This window comes from Rhinolophus sinicus, chromosome 5 (genome assembly GCF_057876585.1).
Source record: "Rhinolophus sinicus isolate RSI-liver-muscle chromosome 5, RSI-T2T, whole genome shotgun sequence".
NCBI classification, from domain to species: Eukaryota; Metazoa; Chordata; class Mammalia; order Chiroptera; family Rhinolophidae; genus Rhinolophus; species Rhinolophus sinicus.
This window is the reverse complement of record NC_142505.1, coordinates 37,008,269-37,031,327: the sequence shown is the minus strand read 5'-3', so window position 1 is coordinate 37,031,327 and position 23,059 is coordinate 37,008,269. Positions and strand designations below refer to the sequence as shown.

Below are 23,059 nucleotides of genomic sequence, written 5' to 3'. Positions count from 1 at the left end.
AATGCCAGCAACAGCCATCGCCGTCGTCATGCGCCAAGCCCTCTGAGCCCGAGGCCAGCTCCAGATCAGATTCGTAGTGGGCTTGAGACCTCCCAAAGTGGAGAAAAGGTCTGCCCTCCCATCTGCGGGCTCAGAGGCTCGCTGTCCAGGGATTGAGTGGATGTGTCCATGCAGCTCACACACCTAGCGCACACCCACCCAGCCCCAGGCTCTGGGCCAGCCCCACGATGCCCTGAAGGCCCAAACACAGACCCTGGCAGAGACTACTTGCCAGGAGGAGAGCCAAAGGCAGGGCAGAGCAATTGAATTCTTTAGGAACACAGGTTTTAACAGCTCGAGAGGTCAGAGAAGTCCAATGTTTCTGAGATTCCTGGCACATCATCCTATTCTCCCAGCCTCAGTTTCCCCAGCTCTAGGCAGTGGCCCACACTAACTTGGAGAAGCATCTAATATTTCCAGGTGCTGAAGGACTACTACCCAGTTCCCAGAGGGGAAGCTGGCCTAGCCCACAGGACAGACAGGAATGATGTGGGAAGCGGGCAGGGGCTGGGGCAGGCGATCCAGCTCAGCTGGAGAGAGAAGCAGCCTGCTCTCCACATGCTCCCTGCAGCTGCCCCGGGTCAGCTCCCAAGCTGGGTACCAGGCAAGTGAAGTGAAGGGGGGACCTTTTTACTGTCCTCTGTTACACTGCTCAGCACTAAAGTAAAAACTGCTGCACATGGGCCTGGCCTGGGGCCCCAGCGCAAACCATCGCCTCATCCCCCAGAACTCTGCCTCCTCACCTTTCAGTGCAGCCGTTCCCAACAAAGACCCACACATACCATTCCCTGGGTCTGAAACACTTCTCTACTCCCTGGGTCTGAAACACTTCTCTACTGCCCTTTGATTGCTCCCTTCATCACCATCTTAGACTCCACTTCTTCCAGGCAGCCTTTCCAGATCTCTCAAATTGGGGATGGGTGTCCCAACTACATGTCATTGCAGCATATAACACACCTTATTAGAGCTGCTTGGTCTTACTGCCTGCCTCTTTACTGGACCGGAAGCACTAGGGGGCCAACTCAGCCTCGTTCCATATTAGCACCTGTCTCTGGCATATGAATGTCTTAATAAATAGTTGTGGAATGAATGACTGCATGAATGAATGCAAGGTCCTTGCCCTCAAGGAGCTCCCAGGCTGGTGAAGGAAGCAGGCAATTCACAGACCATTTCAGCGCAGAATCCGAGCCAAAGCGGGAGGGGGAACACGTCACAGATGAGAGAGTATGGTTACAGCTGGGCTCTCACTGGCACCTCTGCTCCTCTTCTGCCCAAACCTGCTGGCTGGACCCCTCACTCTCCTCCTTCCGTCCTAACCACTGCATTTCCCATCCTCTCCCAGGACACACCCCTGCCCCTGACCCCAGGCAGTTCTGCACCTCAGGGAGCTGAGAAGTTATGATCTGCTGGACCCTAAAAGGTGATCCAGCTTGACGGGTCCAACCTTGGCTACACTTGGGAGTCAGACCAAGATTCCTGAACCGCCTCACACCTACTGAATCAGTGTATCAGGGTGTGCCCTTCCACATTATTTTTAACAAGCTCCTGGCACGACTCTGGAGTTCACTCAAGGTTGGTTGTGAGGTATCGATGAGCAGCCCATCCCTTGCATTAGAGTAACCCACACTCGCCCTGGCAGTGAGGACAGCAACAGAATGCCCAGGGCCCACACTGATTAAGTCTCCGTGGTCTTTCTGGGCCACCCACATCTGTATTTCAGGCTTCTAGCTAAGAGATTCCTCCATATGTGAGCCTGAACCCCCGGACAGAGCAGCAATTCAGACCAAGAAAAGAAGACACGATCAGGTCACCCCATTTTGCCTCAGGTACCCTGAAGGCCCTGCCTCAGCCTGACTTTCAGCACCTGCCACCAGTCCCCAAGTTGCTGTTACAAGAGCAGAGCCACCTTTGTGCCCCTGAAGAAGTTCTGGATCAGGGAATGAAATCAGAGACACTGACATGAAACAACTCCTCATACCCAATGCTTCCTTGGTCTGATGAGACAAACGAGTCTATTTTTCTATTATCAGCGGTCTTTTTTGGATCTTTCCCCACTCCCAATTCTCAAAGTTATTCTATGTTTTTATCTATTGGCTTTATATGTTAGCTCTTGCATTTAGGTCATTAATCTGTCTGGAATTTTTTTGTAGAGGGTAAGATAGGCATATAATTTCAGCTCTACAGTCTCACTAAGGCAACTTTGTAACATCACACACATACACCCTCTTTTTCACAGGAAAATCTTTCTTCTCAGGAGGGACCATTCACAGCTCATGTTTGTAAGAAGTGGTGGTGGTGGTGGGGAGAGGTGAGCAGCTCCGAAAGGGTTCCCCTGATGGGTGAGTACTCATTTAATTACAGTGGCTCTTTTGTTTCCTTTCTTGTCTCTGCCTGTTATGTGTCATAAGAAAAAGATTTCATAAAGAGAGGCTTCCAAACTTCTCTGGGACAATGGGATACATTCTTTGATTAATAAGTGGAAGCTTCTCTCTAAAAGAGTCCTAAACTTGGCCATCTGAGCAGGTACTTTAAGATTTTTTACTGTTTCTCCTGCCTGAAACCTGACAACATATCTCAGAGAATTTAATAACACTATGATCAGAAATTTGGCAAAACTAGAAGTCTAATAGGGTTTAAAGAAAAAATATCCTTGGCAACTTTAAGGCCTTCCTAACAGATAATCAGAACTGTAACTGCCTGAGACTAAACAGACAAAAGGAAAAAAATGGGAAAGAATTTTAAAAACACAAGTGACTGAAAAGATTCCTTTACCCAAGCAGCCCCCTGCAATCTCCTTAAAAATAGTTTATCAAGAACAAATAAAAATCTTAAAGCCCTAGCCATCTAAATGAATAAACTTATTTCAATTGTTATAAATTAATGGGTTTTTGCCTTATTGCACCTCTCTAATGGCTAAAAAAACTTTTTTTTTAAATGAAACTCTTAGGTCTCTGGTTGTGTCTGTCTATATATGTGTATGTATATCAAACTCTGGAGATTATTAAAATTGTTTTATATAGAGAGCTGTTTAATTGGATTAAAGGAATTAAACACATAAATTAAGAAATATTACAGAAATTGAATCAAATTCTTTTCAGGATCACATGATCTAGGAAATTATTTAATATTAAAATAGATTTAAGTCTGGTTTAACTAAAAAAATGACATGTCGCTAAAGTTATCAATATTTAATATGATATTTTTATTTTATCTGGCTTTACAAAAAAGTAAGTTTATACTCTCACTGTTACGGAGTTTATCCACAGTAAAATAGCTTGGGATAATAATTGACTTTGTCTACTGTCTCTTAGATGGTTCATAAGTGATCTAAATTACTGAGAATTAATAGATTAAATAGATATAAATAAAACAAATGGGTTTTTTTGTGAAACTGTATAGGAATAATTGTTTTATGGTATGTATACTTAAAAATAGTTTCCCTAAATCTTTTAGTAACTTGATACCTTAGAATTTTACTAAGTTAAATTAAAAGATAGAAATAATTAAATATCTAAGTCATTTCTAAATAAGATAAAATACTAAAACATTAATTGCTAACTAATTAATGTTTACCTACTTTTGGCTTCTTTTAATGCAGAAAAACTAAAGATATTTGGGTCTGTTAATAAAAATGTTTTTATGCTACATTAAGCACATGTTTCTAAAATTATAAAATACATTTACCAATCAAAAATTTATAAAAGGTATTCAGATTGGCAAATTGATGAGGGTTAAAAATTCTCATTAATATGGAAGGATTTAATATGTGTTTTAATATGTGTTCTCAATAAAAGATAGTATGCAGTATAGAAACACGTTTTCATTAAGGGAAATAAAATAATTTTGTACTGGTTATTTCAGAATGGAAAGAATTTTTACCTTGTATAATCAAGCTGGCTAAAATTAAACTGTTATTATAAAGATTGTTTTTGAAAATTAAGCTTTTATATCAATGATGTATTTTTGTAAAGCTAAAACTTAATGTTCTTTCATCTGCTAAAAGGAGTTTTTCTACACTATTAGTCCATTCCTAATAGATTTTATGAAGTTTTTTGCCTAAAAAATGAAGTTTTACGTTTTATATTGTCTTAATCATGTCCTTGATTACTTAAGAAAACTGAATCTTTTCAAAGTTTTGCTTACAACCATGTAACCTTCTGTATTTGCCCTTAAAATCTTTTATTGTCACTGTTGGTTAAATGGGTATTATTTTGTTAGCTATTATTCCATAATAATTGGTGATTTTCCAGTCAAATATCCAAACCTTTAGATATGTTTGACAAAATTCCCAAAATTGGGATCAAAATAAAGTATTATTAATCTACGAATAACTTTGGAATGTTCCAGAGGTCCCCTGAAACACCTCAAAAAGTTTGCTTTCTCTCAATATAAAAAACAAACATTAAACTAATCAGGCCTATTTGATATGCTAAAATTACATGGGAAGCATTATAATTATAAAAAATAATTATATTTATATACATATATTATTAATATAAATGTTCTAAAAATTATATAAAATTCTGACATGTCGTGGTATAATGCTAATTTACAATCTTTCTCTGTCACTGAAAGTTATAAATTTTGTCTTTGAAATATAAACACCCAGGAACTAACCAAAACACTGTCCACAGAGACTGAAGGGGAAATAAAAAGGCCTTTTTAAAATACAAACTGTTGTATAAGCTCCATTGCCAAAGCCGATCTGTGAAAGAGCTATGGGTTTTCTCATAGAAAATAATAAGGATAAAACAAAATAACTATAAACAGAAAATAGGATGTTTTCGGCAGACCAAGGTATACAGCATAAAGATACATTTTTGTTGAGTGAAAAGAGAAATAGTGTTTCTTGGATAAGGAAAGATATAAAGGACAGGGTTTTTGTTTTGTAAAGGAAGGAAAAAGGGAAAACATTTTGTCCTAGAGTAAAATAATACTTTCAAAATAAGGAAAAGATAGGACAAATTCTGAAAGGTATGTGAAAGTTACAGAAGGTTTGTGTATGTTGTGGAAGATTTGTGGAAGTTGCAAAAGGTTCATGGAGAAGGGATCTTGAGAAAAAAGATATATATATGGTCAAACTAAGATGGAATGGATATCTAAGTCAATTACCTTATTTACATGTATGTAATGAACTCTCACCAGATCTTTAACGATGGCCATTTTTAAGTCTTTTATCATTTACAATTATTATTTTACTCTGATGCTTTGGAAAAAAATGTTCCCACAAATGTGTTTCATCTTCAAAGAGATTATCATTTTAAAAACACAACACTGAACTCAGTAAAGATTTACAGAACTCTAAGGATAACTGGATCCACAAAACTGCTAACAAAAAGATCCAGACAATAAGAATAACATGGGGCTAAATAAACTGACACGAATAATTATAATTTTCATGACTTTTTCTATCAAATATTACTGGGTTTTGATCTTTGTTTTCCAGATATAAGAATTTTTTTTTTCTTCTCCTAAGCTACCTATGACCTACAGCAATTTGGTAACTTATACTTTTGTAAGCAGAATTAAAGCATTTATCTTTTCCTTTCTACCTGATCCCTCCAAAATTTCAGGTACTCTTAACTAATCCATGCATAACCAAATTCAGAGGTGTTGCCTCTTAGATTCATGGTTCTCAATTCAAAGAAAGCTCTTATAGGTCACCGGACAGCTAAACTAACAAAGAATTTGAAGTTCAAAATTACCAGCATGTGAAGAGTGCAATATCTGAGTGGACAACTAAATCAAGTTTGTGAACCAGGCTTGTACAACCTACAATTTTTCCTTACTTTAGTTCCTTCCCATCTCACAAATAATATGAGAAGCCACGCACTCACTATAATAGTTATTATTTCCTTTTTCCCCTTAATTTCTGACTAGAACGATAACTCAACATTGAGCATCATCTTTAAACCTACTTCACAGGTCAAAATGTACAACTGGTTGTACACACAGTCAAAGATGTCCAATGCCTGATGATGTCATGAAAGTATCAGATTTGCAAAAACAAAAAACAACCTTTGCCTTGGGGAGGTATTACAATAACCACAACAATAGCCAACCAGGAAAAATCTTTAAATTCCCTTAGATGAGTTATATTAGACAATAAAATTGCTCTTGACCATTTCCTAACTGAACAAAGTGGGTTTTACTCTGCTGTTAATACTTTTTATTGTACTTGGATAAAATGCATCTGATAAAATAGAGACCTAGATAAAACCTGATAAACCAAATAATTAAATACAGTGCCTACGAATGCTTCGTGGTTCTCCAATATCTTCTGCTTACTATACTCAGGTATTTCCTCTGGTTCAAATCTACTCTTCAAATTGGACTTGGCATTTGTTTGTTATTATAGAAATTTTTGCTTTTATAAAACTTTATTTTTGTTTTTGTTGTTTTTCATATCTTTATGTTACAAAGATACCACTCTGATCATGGCTACTCAATGTTTTGAGATGATTATTAAGACCTATAAAACTTCCAATGAGAAACCTCAAGAAGCTACAGAAGATGTTTGCCCTTAAAGAGAAATGACGGGAAAGCTTTTCTCTGTTTTGGTGTTTTTGTTGCTCAAATGTGACCTAAGGCTCCTAAGAAAAAAGAAAGCCATTTTCCCTCCTACAGGAATCAGCCTGCCTGGCTACGAGGAACTGATGCCATGCCTAAAATAAACCATCCTAACAATGGAGGACTAATGATGCTCTTAATAAGTGATCAGTGCTGCTTTCTGATAATTGATCAGCAACGCTTTCAAGGAAAGATCTTGATCAAAAGGGGAAATGTAAAACAATAAGTGGAGCTAGAGCTGCCGTCCCAGAGGAACTGTCTTGTAGGTCTTATGTTTTAAACTTTTGGAATGTTAAAACAAGGCAAAATAACCTTTGGACTGGGCCTAAAGCAACATGATACCTCAAAGAACTGTTTGCAAAAATAACAAGAAAGCAGATATGATTACTGGACTGAAAATTAAAAATATTGTTTAGAATCAGTCACAGTGTAGGCTAATCTGCACCAATAGAAATGCCTTCCTTCCTTTGATGTAATTGTTCTACTTCCCTTTCTCATAAATACCCATTGCCTTTGTCTCCTAATAGGGACATTATTTGGGCTTCTGCCTGAATCAATGCTTCCTGAATAGCTATTCTTTGATCTCAAATAAATGCTTGTTGCCTCTCACTTTGAAAGGACTTTTATTTTTAGGTTAACAAGCTATATTTTACACGTGAGGAAACTAAGGCTCAGAGAGGTCAGAAAGCTACAGCTGAGACCTAGATTCAGAGCTGTCTGTGCTTTTCCATCCCCCGAACCCCATTCACTCCTCTTCTTTAAATACCACCATGTTTTCCTCTTGGGTAGAAAGTCTCATTCAGCAGAGGATTGCCTTTGTGGGCCCTGAGTCCTTATTGGTAGGCCATGCTTTACAGCTTACAGAGAGCAATCCATAGACACTTTTATTTGATCCTCCTACGGCTGGATAAGGCGAAGAGTAAAAATGCAATTATCCCCATTTTGCCAAGATCACCCAGGTGACCAGAACTCCTATCTCACCTGTGTGTGATCTGAGCCCAGCCTTCAAATCTTTTTCTCATCCATGTTCCCTCCCCCTCCTCCACCTGAAATGTCATCCTTTGAAGTCCCTTTCTTAGTTCTTTTTTTATTAACAACCTATACCTTGTGTATTTAAAATTCCACCTTTGTGAACCTCACCTTTCTCATGTAATGAGATGGGCACAATACTTCCAACTCCACAGAGTTCCTGAGAAGACGAAATGAGACAATGCATGTAAGTGCTCAGTGTCTGGCTCAGAGCGAATGCTCCAGAAGTGGTGAGTGTTATTGGAAGTTGTAGGTGCAGACACTCTGACACCTTTGACCTCAGGTACATGCCAAGAAGAAGGTCACCTGGACTGTGTGTCCATTTCTGTCTGACTTAAAGCCAGCAAATCTCTAGTGGGTGTCCCGGTGCCTGCACCTCTGCCCTTTGGGAGACCACTGAGAAGGGAGAATAGAAAATGAGAGAATAACACAGAGAAAGTGGTTGAGGCCACGGGGGAAGGACCATGGTTGATTGTTGTTTCCCTGTCCTCCACTGACTGGCAGAGGGATCTGTGACCCCTGATAAAGACAGGCACCGAGAGGCTGGGCCCAATGCTTGTGAGGTGCTCCTGGGAAACTCTGCCCCCAGGGAGCTCCATAGAGAGGCACGACAAAGGGATCCATCCAATCAGAGCCTGTCTTGTGTCTTCCCCTCACTAGGCAAACAAAAGAAAGGCGGGAAGACAGGTGACTCACTGTTAGACTGAGTCCTAATGTCGCTGAACTTTTGTTCCAATTCCCCATGAGGCTGGGGGTATCTGGGACCAGCTGGGGGGAGACACCCACACCACCTGGCAATGCAAAGGGTTCTGAAACTTTTCTGTACAAAAACACCACCTAGAGAGCTTGTTAAGATGTGGCTTTGTGGTCAGGGCCTTAAAGGACTGGGGCGGGGCCTGGAAACTTGCATCTTTAACAAGCTCTCCAGGCTGCTCTGATCATGGTGGTGAGGAGATGGAAGGAGTGCACGGAATAAAGGCTGGAGGACCTGCTGGGGCCTTGGAAGAAGGTGGCTCCTGTGTCCCCTGGGGTTCCTGACTAAGCCTCCAAAGTCACAGCATGTGTCTCCAGGTGTGTTCCTGGGAGAACACCAAATTCTTACCAGCAGCTTACAGACCTCAATTCTTTTACAAAGTGACTATCATTTGTACCACAAAGAACAAGGGGAGGCAAAAGCCAGCAGGTGAAAAACACAGTATCATGATGCTGCCTGGCTCTGGGCGCTGCCCTTTCCCCTAAGAGCTGAACCACTCACACCCATGGCTGCTTTTTGTAGACAGGCAAAGGAGTAGGAGTGCAACTGGGGGGCCTCCCGAGGAGCAGGGGCTCCTCCTGACTCTCTTCCTTCAGCCGCAGGTTCCTCATCATTGAAAGAAGTGAGGCTGTTAATTCCTGGGCCACCTCGATCTACAGTCAAGAGAGATAATGGACACGAACCCACTTCTAAATGGAGACAAATGCAGCAACTCTAATAAGGTTCCACCCCGCAGAAACATCAACAGTCGTCCGACTGATATATTTCAGGTGTGAGCCTTTCTCCAAAGCAGGCCTGGAAAACTGCAAAGTTCCCGGGCCCTGGTCAAGTCACTAGGATCTCAGCTGCCTGCTCCTCCCCCCGCAGCCCCCCTAGGAGAAGCTGAGACAGAGCCTCAGCCCCATCTGAGGCCTCCCTGAGCTCACACACCTCTCGCTGCTGTTAGTATACTTGGGCAGAAGCTGCCCAGGTAAAGTGGGCTAATATTTTCATGACAGCATTTGTGAACATTGTCACAGGAGGGGCAGTAATGAGCAGGAGGGGCAGGATTGAGTAGAGAAGAGACCGATTATACACCAAACACCAGGCTAAGTCACAGTTCCGGGCTAGCAGATGCCACCAAAGAGTCCCTCATCAACGCTCTGTCTTTAGGAGATCGTGTGCTTTATTTTGCAGGCCTTTAGGAAAAATGATTCCAAAGCAGTGAGGAAATGGAGCCAGAGTGCTGGTTACCTCCCATCATGGCAGGGGCCCAGACAGGGCCCACAGATGGGCTGGGGTTGGGGTGGGAGGCCTGCTTAGGAGCTTGTGGCCCCCAGACCCTCTCAGGAGGCAGAGGGTGGCAGAGCTTCACTGAAAGGGCCTGCATGTCACTAGGTGAACCTGCTCGTTCCTTCTCACAGGAAGGATAGCTCCTCCCATGGGAGCAGCCCATACAAAGAGATACAGAGACAGACAGGCATACATGGACGCATACATGGAGACATACACACCAAGATGTGTTCACACACACACACACCCAGAATTAAAGAAACACCTCCACAGAATCACACATATACACAAAGACATACACCCTCTTTGCTGGGGGAAAAAAGAGAGCCTCATGGCTTTGTCTGCTCCAAAGCAGTCTTTCACACACTCCTGCTGACTCCAACTGATGTAGCCAAGCCCCTCCCCAGGCTCAGAGAAGAGACCCCTCATTCTGGGTGTCCTGCAGGGATGTCCTACATAGGAGGCCACATTGGACTTCAGGCCAGCTCCTGTCTTCCCAAGAGAGGTCTTGCTCTGTGGGTGCACATACAGGGTTTCCTGCTCTACCAGAAAAGGGGCACTCAATTTCACTCACTTGTCTTCTGATAAAGAGCCTTTGTCCCTTTTTTCCCCTCTGTTCTTGAGTGGCAAATATTCAGCCATGAAAACTGCTTTTAAATCTGCCCACTCTTCTGTTTAAAATTACCCTGCTAAAAGTGCTTGAAGGGAAATAATTGGTTTCCCAACTTGAAATTCTGGCTAGCACTGCTCTGGGGGAATCCACAGGCTCCTTAACTACACACCCAGCCTGCAAACTGGCCTAAGTCAGCTGGACCCAGCAGAAGGACAAGTGAGCAGATGAAACCCCAAAGGCAGTCATCAGTGATAAGAACACTGGTGCCAGGAGCCCATCACCCTTGGCGGAGGGACAAGGGCTTGGAGCAGAGAGGGAGTGCCCTCAGCGGTCCATTGTCATTTTTTCAAGGAGACCTGAGTGTGATTGTAAGTTGCTAGAGAATTCGACAATCCAGTTAGCTTTGGTAATACCTGGAGGTTAAAAAAAACTTATTCTCTTGCATAGCAAACTAGTAAAAAGCCAAAAAATAAAAATAAAAAATAATAATAATCTGCAATGCTGATAAAGCCACAGTGCAGTGGGAATGAGAATCTTTAAAATGTTCATAAGCTTTGATAGATCAGTTTATGCAGGAATCTACAGGAAGGAACTTGAGAAACATGGACTAAGATTTATATACAGACGTTCACTGTAGCATTCGTGTAACAGATTTTTATTGCGAGCCTACTAGGCACAGGGCACTGAGCGAGGAGCTGAGGGCACAGCGATGAACAAGAAACGTGCCATGCCTTAAAACAGCATTCAGTTGGGAGGAAAAGTCCGACATAAAAATAGGTAGGTGAAAATCAGCATGGGAAGTAAAGTGACAGAAACACGCTCAGGGTACTGTAGGGACCAGAGGAGAAGGGTCCTAGAGCAGGTGTCTGAGCTTGGACTTGAAGAAAGAGGCAAGGAGCCAGACTGGCAGATTAGAAGGAGAACTTCCAGACAGATACAGGAAATGCTCCCCACCTCAGCTAGCCATATGAATAGGGCAACCTTAGAAATAACTAAAATCATCAGCTAAGCAACTTATGGTATATTCACATTAGGGATATCATAATCCTTAAAAACATGTTTCGGAGAATGTTTGTAATAGAAGGTTGAGAACATAAAAAATGAGAAGGTAAAGGAGAAAAAAGAGGGTACAAGTTTTTGTAAAACTGCTTTCACGTACACATTCTGTACAAAAGAAGGCACTCAAACATAATGATGTCTTTCTGGGTGAAGATACTGGGTAAATGCTAATTCTAATTTTTACTTTTAGGCCATTTCCAAATATTTTTACAATGGGAATAGTTTTACTTTAATGACCAGAAAATCCAGATATTTAACCAGTTTATAACCAGTTACTTTAAAAACATAAACGCACGTGAGCAAAGGAATGGAGTGGGTGATTCTGGGGTTTTGAACCATCCTATGTCCTAGAGAAGTTCCTTGGCTTTTCACTCTGAGCGTTTTGAGGACTCATGACTCTTGGCACACAGGAAGGGACTTAGCAAGAATGGCCACCCTGCACTCCTATAGAGGGTGGGTTTGCAGGAGATGGGTCCTGACTCCCAGTGTGGCCAGAAGCCGTCAAGTCTCAGACCGTTGGCTTGAAATAACCGGGTGTATTAAGAAAATGGGTTTCGTCTCTTTAATAGTTCCCAAGGGGAAAACATCTCAACTCTCTTCACTATTTGCAGTATAGAAGGAGAAAGAAAAGGGAAGTCACTTTCCTCAAGCATATGTGAATACTTCGGGGCTATAAGCTTTAGGTTTCCTGAGATTTAAAAATCCCTGGAACTCTGCCAGGAGAAGTGACTTTAATAGAGGTGGGTTAGAGAAGCAAGGAGGAAAGGAAGGCTTGGCCACAGTTCCCTGCTTATGTAGCTGGGTTGTGGCCTTCACAGCCATCAGGGGGCAGCTCCCACCTCCCAGTGGCTCCCCCAAAGTCACTGGGGATATTCCCACAAAGGTGCCAACTCTGCCTGCTCTGGGCCAGGAGGCCAGTGGAAGCTGGTGATCAGCTCTCCACAACTTTCTGACCACTGGAGAGGGGGCCACGATAGAGACGAAGGACAGGGGTTGTCCCACCCTTGGCCCTGAACCTCACCCACCACATAACCTCCTAATTACTCAGGTCCTCAAGGCACTTGGCTTGGAAAAAAGGTTGCCGTGGACACTCCTGCCCCAGAAAGATTCAGCCCCTTGTAAATTAAGCAATGGGCAGTCTCACATGAGTTTGGGTGTCAGAAGTTACTGTCCAGAATCTGCTCACCTCAGGATGAGATGATGAACTCAAGTGCCCAAACCTGTGGAAAACTTTGGGCCCAAAGTACCTCAACCCCTACCGCAGCCAGCAAACCAAAGTGCCACTTCCTCCAAGGAGGCTACCTGGACCACTTCTAGCCTGGGTAGGTCCCCTCCCCCAGGCTTTCTGAGAGCCTGCACTGCCACCTTTAGGACTGATCACCTTGTATCAGAAAAAGCTGTTCTCCAGGCTCTGAATCTTCATCTAGCCCAGGGGTTTCTTGAGGCGGGACCGTGTGTCACTCTTGTTGTGGGCCAGCCTGCGGCCCTGTGCCTAACACATTGCAAGTCCTCAATAGATGTTTGCCAGCTGAGTAAAGGATGCCTAAGATCCCTGTGCTGGGCTTGGAGGAAGAGAGGGAGGAAGGCCCACATTCTGTCCCCCTATTGCCCAATCCTGGCCCAGGACATGATAAGTCCCTAAAGCATCACTAAGACATGGGGCAGAGACCCAAGGAGCATGATTAAAATCTGCCATGCCTCTTCCTTCCTGAGGACAGGCCTGACGCCAAGCCATAGGAATGACCTCATAGGACTGCAGGGACCTCATGGGTAAGAAGTCCCCCAATTTCAAGTGGCCCCAAACTAGTCCTGATGAGGTTTCACACACTGGCTCCAAGAACTGAGCTTTGTGATTTAATCTGAGAGTACCCAGACTAGCTCAGAGTTGTCATTGCCTCTACTTCCCCTAATTAACAAAAGTATCAGTACTAGACAGACTATGAGAGCCTGGGCCCTAGAAGATTGTGGCTCCACCTACAAAAGGAATGTCAAACTCTGTTCCAGGAAAGCAAAGCACTCAGCCTTGGTTGTGGGCCTGAATGGCTGCTATCGAGGCTTGGAGGGGACCATCCCAGGGGACCAGCATCCCAGGGACGCTACTGTGAGCCTTGGAATTCTCACTGCTTTGGGGGAATGGTTCAGCTTTCAGCAGGCATTCCCAGACACATCCAGTTAGATGGGGGGTAGGAAAATGTAGGCAACAGGGTCCTGTGGTCATGGGGCACCAGAGAAAAGCCATGATAATCATGGCAGACTCCTTAACTAAAAAGACCCTATTGGACATCTCCTAAAACTTCATCATTTCCAGAGAGGAATCAGGGACCCAGAGAAGACGGGACCTTCTCAAGGTCCTCCAGTGACTGAGCAAAGACTCCAAGTTCAGATCTGCCATCAGATCACATCAGTTTCCCACCCCCGCAGACACACAAGGGTTAATTGCCCCTAACAAAGCTGCAGACTGATTGCTATCAGCTGGCAGGAGAGCTAGCCGCACAGACCTGAGACTACAGACAGACAAAAGACAAAGTTTCTGACAGTTCCTTCCCCTCTCTACTCTGCCTCAGGCCCTTGTCCCCCAAACACCTCCAGTCTGACCTGAGCCAGGTGAGCTCTCACCAAACTTCCCTTCTCACAGCCAGCCCACTCGTGGCCACGGCAAAACAAGTATCTGATAACTCAATCAGCCACCTGGTCTAGGCTCCACGAATAACCATCAATGCATGAAGCAGCCAAGGGCCGCTGGGTACACAAATCCAGGAGTGTGGCCTGCACAGCTTCCAGCAGGGCCCTGCCACAGGGGTTGGGGGGGCAGTGCAGCAACAAAGGTTACCCCCAGAAGGGTCTTGAAGAGCCCTGAGGATGGAAGAATGGCGCTGAAGGTCAGAGGAAGTGGTTTCTGGAGCACCAGAGCTGAGTTCCATGAACCCACAGGACAGTCCCCGGCAGAGCCAGGGCCACAGGATGGGCTCTCGGGGATGTGCTCCGCACGTCCCTCCTACTTGCTCCACCCCCTGCCGTCATCCTGCTCCAGAAAAACATGTTTGCTGCTGCGACACTTGGGAATGAGTTTCATATGAGGAAAAGGTAGTCAGAGGCCTGGGCAATGAGAACACAGAGGCAGTCCTCACTGAGCCCTCACTAGTGCCTGGCTCTGAACAAGCAGCTTTTCGGACTCTCAACACATCACAACTGCGTATAGAAACAGCTTTCAACGCCCGCAGCTAGATGAGTGGTGAGCTGGGTTCCACCAGCTCTATAGCACCAAGGGCTCTACTTTGTCACTGCGTTGTCCCCACAGTCCCCAGCCCTAGCAGGGAGGGCTGACTGAGGGAGAGCTTAATTCCTCTCAAATATAGACCTAAAAACTGTGTGCAATGAACACTCACATGTAAATGTGGCGGCCACGCTTCCGTTCAGAGGACGAGCAGCGGAGGCACCCTGCCTCCCTCTCCATGTGGACAGGCACATTCAGGAGGCGAGGGGATCCCCGGGTTCTTCACAGGACCCCTTTGAAAGCAGAACCCCTTCTCTGAGCTACACCTTCCACGGAACGGCCCAGAGGAGGGGCAGAGCGGTCTGAAGCTTGACTAGCAGCAACCTGCTTTTATAGGTTTTTACAGGTGGGGACAATGAGCCCCAACAAGAGAAAGCAGCTTGGGGTGATGTGTTGAGAAGAAGCCTAAGGGGCCAGGGGCAGGAAGGGCGGCCTGATTGAGAATTGAGTGCCATGGGCTGGCAGGGGAGAATGATGGTGCCTCCACTCAGCTCAGCCTGGCCGTGGCCTCCACTCCCTCACAGGGGCTTGGTGCAAATCAGCACACAGCTTAACAAACAGCAGGTGTGATGGATATGCCCTCACACTCGCTGGGTGCTGCTCTGCAGGGAACCATTGATACAACTGTGTGGGGCCTGAGTGTGGCAGCCACATACAAGGCCCTTGAAATCCTCAGTTTTTCTTCAATCCATACAAGGAAATCAGTTCTCAAAATAGGGAAGAAGGCATGCTGAAAGGTCCACACGTAAGGTAAAGGCCCAGTGCTCCAAAATTGTGGGCAAGGGTCACGTTGCCCCCACCATACCCGGAGCCATGTCTGTCTTCACAAACAGTATGTGTTCCTCGGGAGGCAGAGAGAGGTTGGGAGAAGAATATTCAGTCGAGTAGGTTTCAGGTTTTCCACATCATCCCCGAGATGGGCCAGAAAGCCCACATTTACATCTACTTGCATATTCTTCACAGGTGTTCAGAGATGACCAGCCTCCCCAGACCTGCTCCTTATTCTGGATTCGTAATCCCAGTAACGAGCGCCCAGCTACCCAAATCAGAAGGTGGCCTGAAAGGCCCCTGGATCCTTCTTTCATCCCAATCTTGAGGCCACCAAGCACCTAGAGTCCCACTCTGCACATCGCTCACCACCTCCTCTTGAGCCCCACTATCAGCCTCTTTGCTCAGATCAATTTCTCAAATGGTCTCTCTCCCCCAGCTTCACTCCTGCCTCCATGCTGAGTTTGACAGGGCCTTTCCAAAACCTTCCACAGACTCCTTGCGGCCGTCAGAATCAGGCCCAACCTCCATCAAGCCTGCCTCAGTTTGGCCCTTATTCCTCAGCCTGTACTTCACACTTCAGCCCGACCAAACCATCGCGTGCTCCCTCATATACTGGCCATGTCACGCCTCCGTGCTGTGCTCGAAAGCCTCCTTCTGCTTGGACGCCCTTTGCAGCACCACTGCCTCCATCCAAAAGGCTATCCAGGCCCTGGCCCTCCCAACTGGACAGCCAAGCCAGCCAGGAAAGTCTGGAGAATGCAGGCTGAAGCCAGGCCTCCAGGACTCTGCCAAGGAAACAGGAGGCTTGGGAACATTCTGATACAGAAAGCAAGTAGGGTGCCCTTCACTCCAAGCCTGCGCCCCCTGACTGGGCTCTGTTCAGACTCCCAGCTCCAGCTTCCCTGAGACCTCTAAAGCAGCTACCTATTATGCAGCTGCCTCCTGCCCCAGATTGCTGTCTTGGAAGGAGAGATACTGTCACCTTCCTCTGTGTCCCAACATCCAGCTGGGTCAGGCCTTCGGTATGGTTTATGGGGTGGAAACCCAAGAGATACCTTCTTGTATTTGTCATACATATCAGGCTGAGCACCCTGTCAGTTAGATCCACGTAGGTGTGGGCCCCGCTCTCTCAAGAAAGCCCAAGCAATTTCTATGCTGTTTTGTGCATAGGAATGGGGGTGGGTTGGGGGTGTCAGTGCCCCTAGAGGACCTGATTCTTGCCCTAAATCAGAAACACTGCCTTTGCATACAGCTAAGTGTCTAGAGGCCTCCCTAGTACAAGAAGAGGCAGAAGGGGAGGGCTGTCACTTGGGGAGGCCTCACATGTCCAACCTCATGGGCTGAGGCCACCATGGGGGTCACAACAGAGGTCTGACAGGTGGCCTGGGCTCACTCAACAGTGAACAAGGAGTGTGGACAGGTCCAGACCTGCTCTCTGGGTCCATACCTTTCATGATCACAAATCTCCATTGAACAACCAGGATGGCCAAAGTCTGTAGGAGACAGGTCCAAAATACTGACCCCATGGCTGTTACTCTAGGAAAATGGTCACTGTCACTTTTTACTGCACACCCTTAGCAGTAAAAGTCTTTGACCCCTAATCCCCAATATACATAAATCTATTTACAAAGCTTTACAGTCAATCCAGATATTAAATATGAGTAACTGTTATAGGCTGAATTGTGTCTCCCAAAATCCGTATGTTGAAGTTCTAATCCCTAGTACCTAGAATGTGATGTATTTTGAAATAAGGTCTATAAAGACTCTAAAGAGGGGATTAAGTTAAAATGAGTCCCTTAGGGTGGACCCTAATCTAATCTGACTGGTGACCTTATAAGAAGAGGAAGTTTAGACACAGATATCACAGAGGGAAGACCAAGCAAAGACACATGAGGGAAAACGGCCCTCTCTAAGCCAGGAGAGAAAGCACAAAAGAAACCAACCTTCTCAACATCTTAATCTTGATAAATCTCTGCTGTTTAAGCCACCCAGTCTGTGGTACTTTATGGCAATCATAACAACCTAATACAGTAAGCCTTAATTTCTCTTTTTTAATACATAAAATAAATATAAATAAGCCGTTCTAATATTTTCTTCTCACCCCGCTTCGGATGCTACTGTTATGGGCAGGTGTGAGGAACCTATGCCTGGGTGGATCTTAGAATACAAGCCTCAAGCCAGAGGGAATGAGGGGTCTGGTGGCCACTGGACATGTCCCCTTGTGGACCTGAGTGCATCTGGAAGAGATTAGAGAAGGGTGGAGCCTCCAGCACCCACAGAGGTAGGTTAGCCACAGACCAAGCCTTCGACTAAACACCCCTCTTACCAGTGTTTCCCCCACTCACCTGATCACAAGATTCCCCAGGGTGCCTCAGTCCCACTTGGGAGTTGTGAGGAGGGCCCAGAACTTTTTATCAAGCGGGCCAGGTTATTCTCAGTACCAGTAGCGTTTGAGAAACCATAGTCCAGACCATTCCACACTAGGAGATAGGTTTGTAGCTGTAGGGTGACTCTGTGTGTGTGTGTGTGTGTGTGTGTGTGTGTGTGTGTGTGTGTGTGTGTGTGTGTGTGTCTGGACATGTCTGAGCATCCCTACCAGACAGAGGGAGGGAGAGAAGCCCATGACCCAGAGCTGCCGGCCTCTTCCCTGCCCCTCTCAGCCCCATCCCCGCACTCGCATCCCTAGCCGGGCTCCCTCCCTTTGTCCTGACTTCTGCTGAAGGCAACTAGTCTGCAGTTTCTGTCATCGCATTTATGGATCAGTGTTGCGCCCAGCGGTCTTTGAATCAGCAGGGAACGGGAAGAAATGCCCCCCGCTTCCCTCCCGAGTAATCTTGTTGAGTCCTAGACGCCCTTGTTTTTCTCCTGGGTGTGGTGCGCCCGTGACTTTTCTGCCAGGCTCTGGGCCCTTAAATGAAACCCAGGTTCTGTCTCGCAGCTCAAGGGGATGAAACTGACTGGCAGCGAGGGGCACAGCCACCGCCCCCAGGGTCTGTGCGCCGGCTGCGGTCCGGGACCAGGCGTGCCGGTTGCTGGTTTCCTGCCATGCCTCACGTCTACGCGTCCCAGCTCCCCAGCGGATCGCAGGTTCCTCCCAGACCTCCAGGGGTATCCGCCCCACTCCGACCCCCGCCCGGCTCGTCAAGGCTCACCCAGGCCGGCAGGTGCTGGCCTAGCAGCTCTCGACTGATGAACTGGCGTTCGTTGTCTAGGAATTCGAAGGCGGCCGCCAGGCGCCCGAGCTTCCCACGACGGTTCCTACGCCACCACATCCACAGCAAGGCGCCGAGCAGCAGCCAGGTTATGCTGAGCCCCAGGTAGCCGGCTAGGTAGACCGGCGCCAGATAGAACAGCACGCGCGCCACGAAGGTGTAGAGCTCGGGCAGCAGCTGGCTAGACAGGCGTGGGTCGGGGCCCGGCGCACGCTGCTTTCCTTGGGAGCTGGCGGCACCAGCCGCGCCGGAAGCGCAGGGCTCCTGAGCTTGCATGTCGCCGCCGCCGTCTTGCCCTTTCCAAAAGCTTCACTTGATCTGAAGTCCGCGCGCCCCGACGCCCGGGCACATCTGTCCGCCAAGCGCGAGGACCTGACCGCCGCGCCGCACCTGCCCCGCGCGACCCACGGGCACCGTCTGGGCGTTCCAAGTTCGGGGTTCCCTGCTGCGCACTCGAGCGCCAGGCCTGGGAAAGCACAGCCGGCTGCGCTTCTCTGCTCTCAGCCGACCGTTCCAAAAGTCTCCGCCCTCGGGGACCAGCTTAGGCAGAAGGGGGCGGGGTCAGGCCACCCGGCGGGCGCTTGCCGGGGTCTGAAAAGGAAGGAGTTGACGAGGGAGCCCTCAACGTCCCGCGCAGGCGTCAGCGGATGGTGCAGTTGCAACACCCGGGTAGGTAGAACCCGGGGTGGACCAGGTGCTGCCCCAGGCGGTTTATGACTCACCAGTGGCATGTGAACAAATGGCTTCTCGTGGATAAACATCACCTAAAACCTGTTTCTGACACCTAGTCTACAATATTTAGCTGGGCGGGCATTAGAGGGCCTCCCAGCCCCAGGGTGGGCCTGACCGAGCCTGAGCCCTCCAAGTGGCCCCTAGAGCCCTACATCGCTGCCTCCTTTTCTAGCATCTACAAAGCTTAGATCTAGCTCCCAGCCAGCGCAACCTGGTGGAGCTCAGGGACTGTCCTGTGCCCCTCACTCCCCACCTTCTGTACAGGTGTCAGTTCGGATCTTCATTCCATCATCAGACCGAGACTTCCCGGGAGGCCAGGTCAGTCCTGCTCATCTCTGGGGCACAGCAAGTGATGGATGAATTACAACAGAAATGATGAGCAAGCCCTGGAGAGCTTGGGGTTCAGTTGTGAAGCCCAGAGTTTCTATCTAATCATTTCTGAATGACCAAAGCAGGTGGAGGTCTGAATCTCCAAGTTCAGGCAGTAAATCTACAGGAGAACAAAGAATACATTTCTGTTGGTTTTAAGCCAACCAGTTTGTGGTACTTTGTTTTGGCAGCCCTCAGAAACTAACACAGCCACCCACTAAGTACCAGGCACTGTTGTAGGTACAGGAGATTCAGAGCAGAGATCCTGGCTGGATCTCCGCTCTCACAGAGCTGCCATTCAAGTGGGGGGAGACAGGAAAACAATCTAAGAGAAAATAGCAGCTAAGGAAAGTGACATGAAGACATTACAGTAAGTGCTGGGAGAGAGTGACTGGTGGGGGTGGAGGGCTATTTTAGCTAGGGTGATTTGGAAAGGGCTCTCTGAGGAGGTCACATTTCATTTGGGACCTAAGTAAAAAAGAAGACTAAAAGTGTATGTGCAATTTCATCTTTTTTTTTAAATTAGTTTCAGGTTACAATTTCATCTTTTATAAAAACTTAATATCTCATAAAAATATCTGTCCTTTGGAATAGAAAGATAACCTCTGCTGTGTAGATGTCATTAGTTTTATTTTTGCAGTTCCATGTGGGGCTAGAGTAATTTTCTTTGTGTCTGCCCTCTCTGTCTAAAGTACTGGGAATTCCTCGAGGGCAATGGCTCTATCTGATACCGTGTTTCCCTGAAAATAAGACCAGGTTTCATACTACATCTTATGTCCTGGTGCCCAGCACAGAGTTTGACGTACAGGAGGAGCTGAGAGCCCTGGGTAAGAGCAGGGTCTTTGTAATTCATTTGCCTGAGTTTCAATCTAGACCAAAGCACTTACTGACTCCAGGAAAGGTCCTTAGCTTCTCTGCAATTCAGGTTCCTCATCTGTAAAACGGAGACCAGAGTAATATTTAAATCATAGGGCGATTACAAGGATTAAGTAAGACACAGTGTGTACTCATATAAAGCTATATCGCCAAATGGGGAAATAGTCAAGAAGGACTTTAGTTTTGTCTGTATTGTTTGATTTTTTTAGAGCAAGAATGTATTTGTGGGTTATCTGTATAATTAAAAAAATTACTGTGATGAAATGCACATATTTACTATCTTAGCCATTTTAAGTGCACAGTTCAGTGGTATTAAGTACGTTCATATTTTTGTGCAAGCGTCACACCATCCATCTCCAGAACTCTTTTCATCTTGCCAAACTGAAACTCTGTGCCCATTAAAAAATGATAACTCCGCATCACCCCTTCCTGCTGCCCCTGCCCACCACCATTCTACTTTCTATCTATACTAGGAAACTCATATAAATAGAATCATATAATATTTGTTTTTTGTGACCGGTTTATTTCACTTAGCATAATGTCCTCAAGGTTTATTCTCATTGTAGCATATCTCAGAATTTCCTTTCTTTTTAAAGCTGAATAATATCCCATTTTATGTATGTGCCACATTTTGCTTATCCATTAATCTGTCGATAGACACAAGTTGTTTCTATCCTTTGGCTGTTGTGAATAATGATGTTATCAGCATGGGTGCACAAATATCTTTTTGAGACTCTGCTTTTAATTTTGGTGGGGTATATACCCAGAAGTGGAATTTCTGGATCAAATGGTAATTCTGTTTAATTTTTTGAGAAACCTCCATACTGTTTTCCACAACAGAGATTCCATGTTACATTCCCACCAATAGTGTACCAAGGTTCCAATTTCTCTACCAATAGTTGTTATTTTCTGGGCTTTTTTTGTTGTTGTTTGTTTGCTTTTTAATATTAGCCATCCTAATAGGTTTGAAGTGGTGTCTCACAGTGGTTTTGACTTGCATTTCTCTGATTATTAGTAATGTTGAGCATCTTTTCATATGTTTGTTGGCCATTTGTACACCATCATTTAAAAAACACAAAAAACGTTTCTGGGGATGTAATGTGCAACACGGTGGCCATAGTTTTAAAAATACTGTATTTTATATTGAAATCTGCTAAGAGAGTAGATCTTAAAAGTTCTCACTACACACACATAAAATTGTAACTATGTGAGGTGATGGATGTGTTAATTAACCTTATTTTGGTAACCATTTCACAATATATGCATATATCAATCATTACACTGCATTCCTTAAGCTAATGCCATGTTATATATCAATTATACGTCAATAAATCTAGAAAAAATTAAAAACACAAAAACAATGTTTGCTGTATGATGTTGTGCAAATCCCATTCCCACTCTGGACTTTAGCAACCCCTTGGGTCAAATGAAGGGTTTAACCAGAGTATCTGTGAGGTTTTGTTCTGCTAAGGGGCTGCAATTCTCTCAGTGTGTCTTGATAACTTACTGGGTTATTAAGCTTAGTCCTAGCATTAGAGGCTTAATGTTTGTGAAGGAACACACACATAAATGAATGCATGAATGTGTTTGAGCCAAGGAGAGGATGGTCCTTAATCATATCATCTGATGAAAAGCTACAGAGGGAGATACAAACCCATACGCTGCTTAACCTATAATCTTTTCAGGCCAGACCTGAAACCTATACAACAGTCAATCAAATTTGACATTTATGGAGCACTGTTTGGAGTCCTGGGGTGGGGCAGTTGTGGAGACTGCACCTAAGTCAATTATGTTACATTGTCATCAGAAAATGAGGTAGAGGTGTATGTGTGATAAAGGTGGTGGGCAGCAAGAAGGCTTCAGGGATGGGAGGGGAGGGCATATCCCCACAATGTTCTTCATGATTTCACCCCTGCCTGCCACCTCAAGGTCACCTCCTGATGGAGCCAGCCTGTGCCTGTGCTGCCGATGCCAAGACACATCCCACACGCTGTCATGACCTATGTGAGAAGAAGGTGACCCTGTGCATCTTAGCTGTGCTGGGTCAAAGTGGAGTTCATGGGCACGCCCATCTGGGCACAGAAGTGTGGCTGTTGCTGCCATCTCAGAGTGTCTGCTTCCCTCCTTCTCCAAACTGGTGTAGGGGAGGAGGCCCGGGGGGTGACCACCTTGCTAAGGCCTCCCTCTGAGGGAGGCCCACCACGGGCAGGGTCTGTGATCTCATATCCCTCCACCTGCCCACAGGTGTGCTTCCAGAACTCCACAGATAGGCATAAAGGCCAAGGTTTGGGGTCTCACCCCTGCCCACCCCTTCCCTTAGTACTCTTCCTGCCCTGACCCCTCTTCTCCATCTCATTGCTCCAACTTCCACTCCTGCGATTCTTGACACCCACAAACTAGTACTTTATCTACCAAAAGTGAATGAGGCCAAAGATGTCTTTTTTATTGTATTAAAATGTACCTAACATAAAATTTACCATGTTAACCAT

General features: G+C 45.8%; 1 protein-coding gene across 1 annotated transcript in view; it reads right to left on the bottom strand.

Moving 5' to 3' along the window:
• ESYT3 (extended synaptotagmin 3) overlaps positions 1-19,248 on the bottom strand; it is a 48,097-nt gene extending 28,849 nt beyond the window's left edge. Inside the window, exon 1 of the mRNA XM_019747665.3 lies at positions 18,534-19,248. Within this exon, the coding sequence (XP_019603224.3) occupies positions 18,534-18,869 (336 nt within the window). The 5' untranslated portion in view covers positions 18,870-19,248. The remainder of the gene's footprint in view (positions 1-18,533) is intronic.
• Between the last annotated feature and the right edge of the window lie 3,811 nt (positions 19,249-23,059).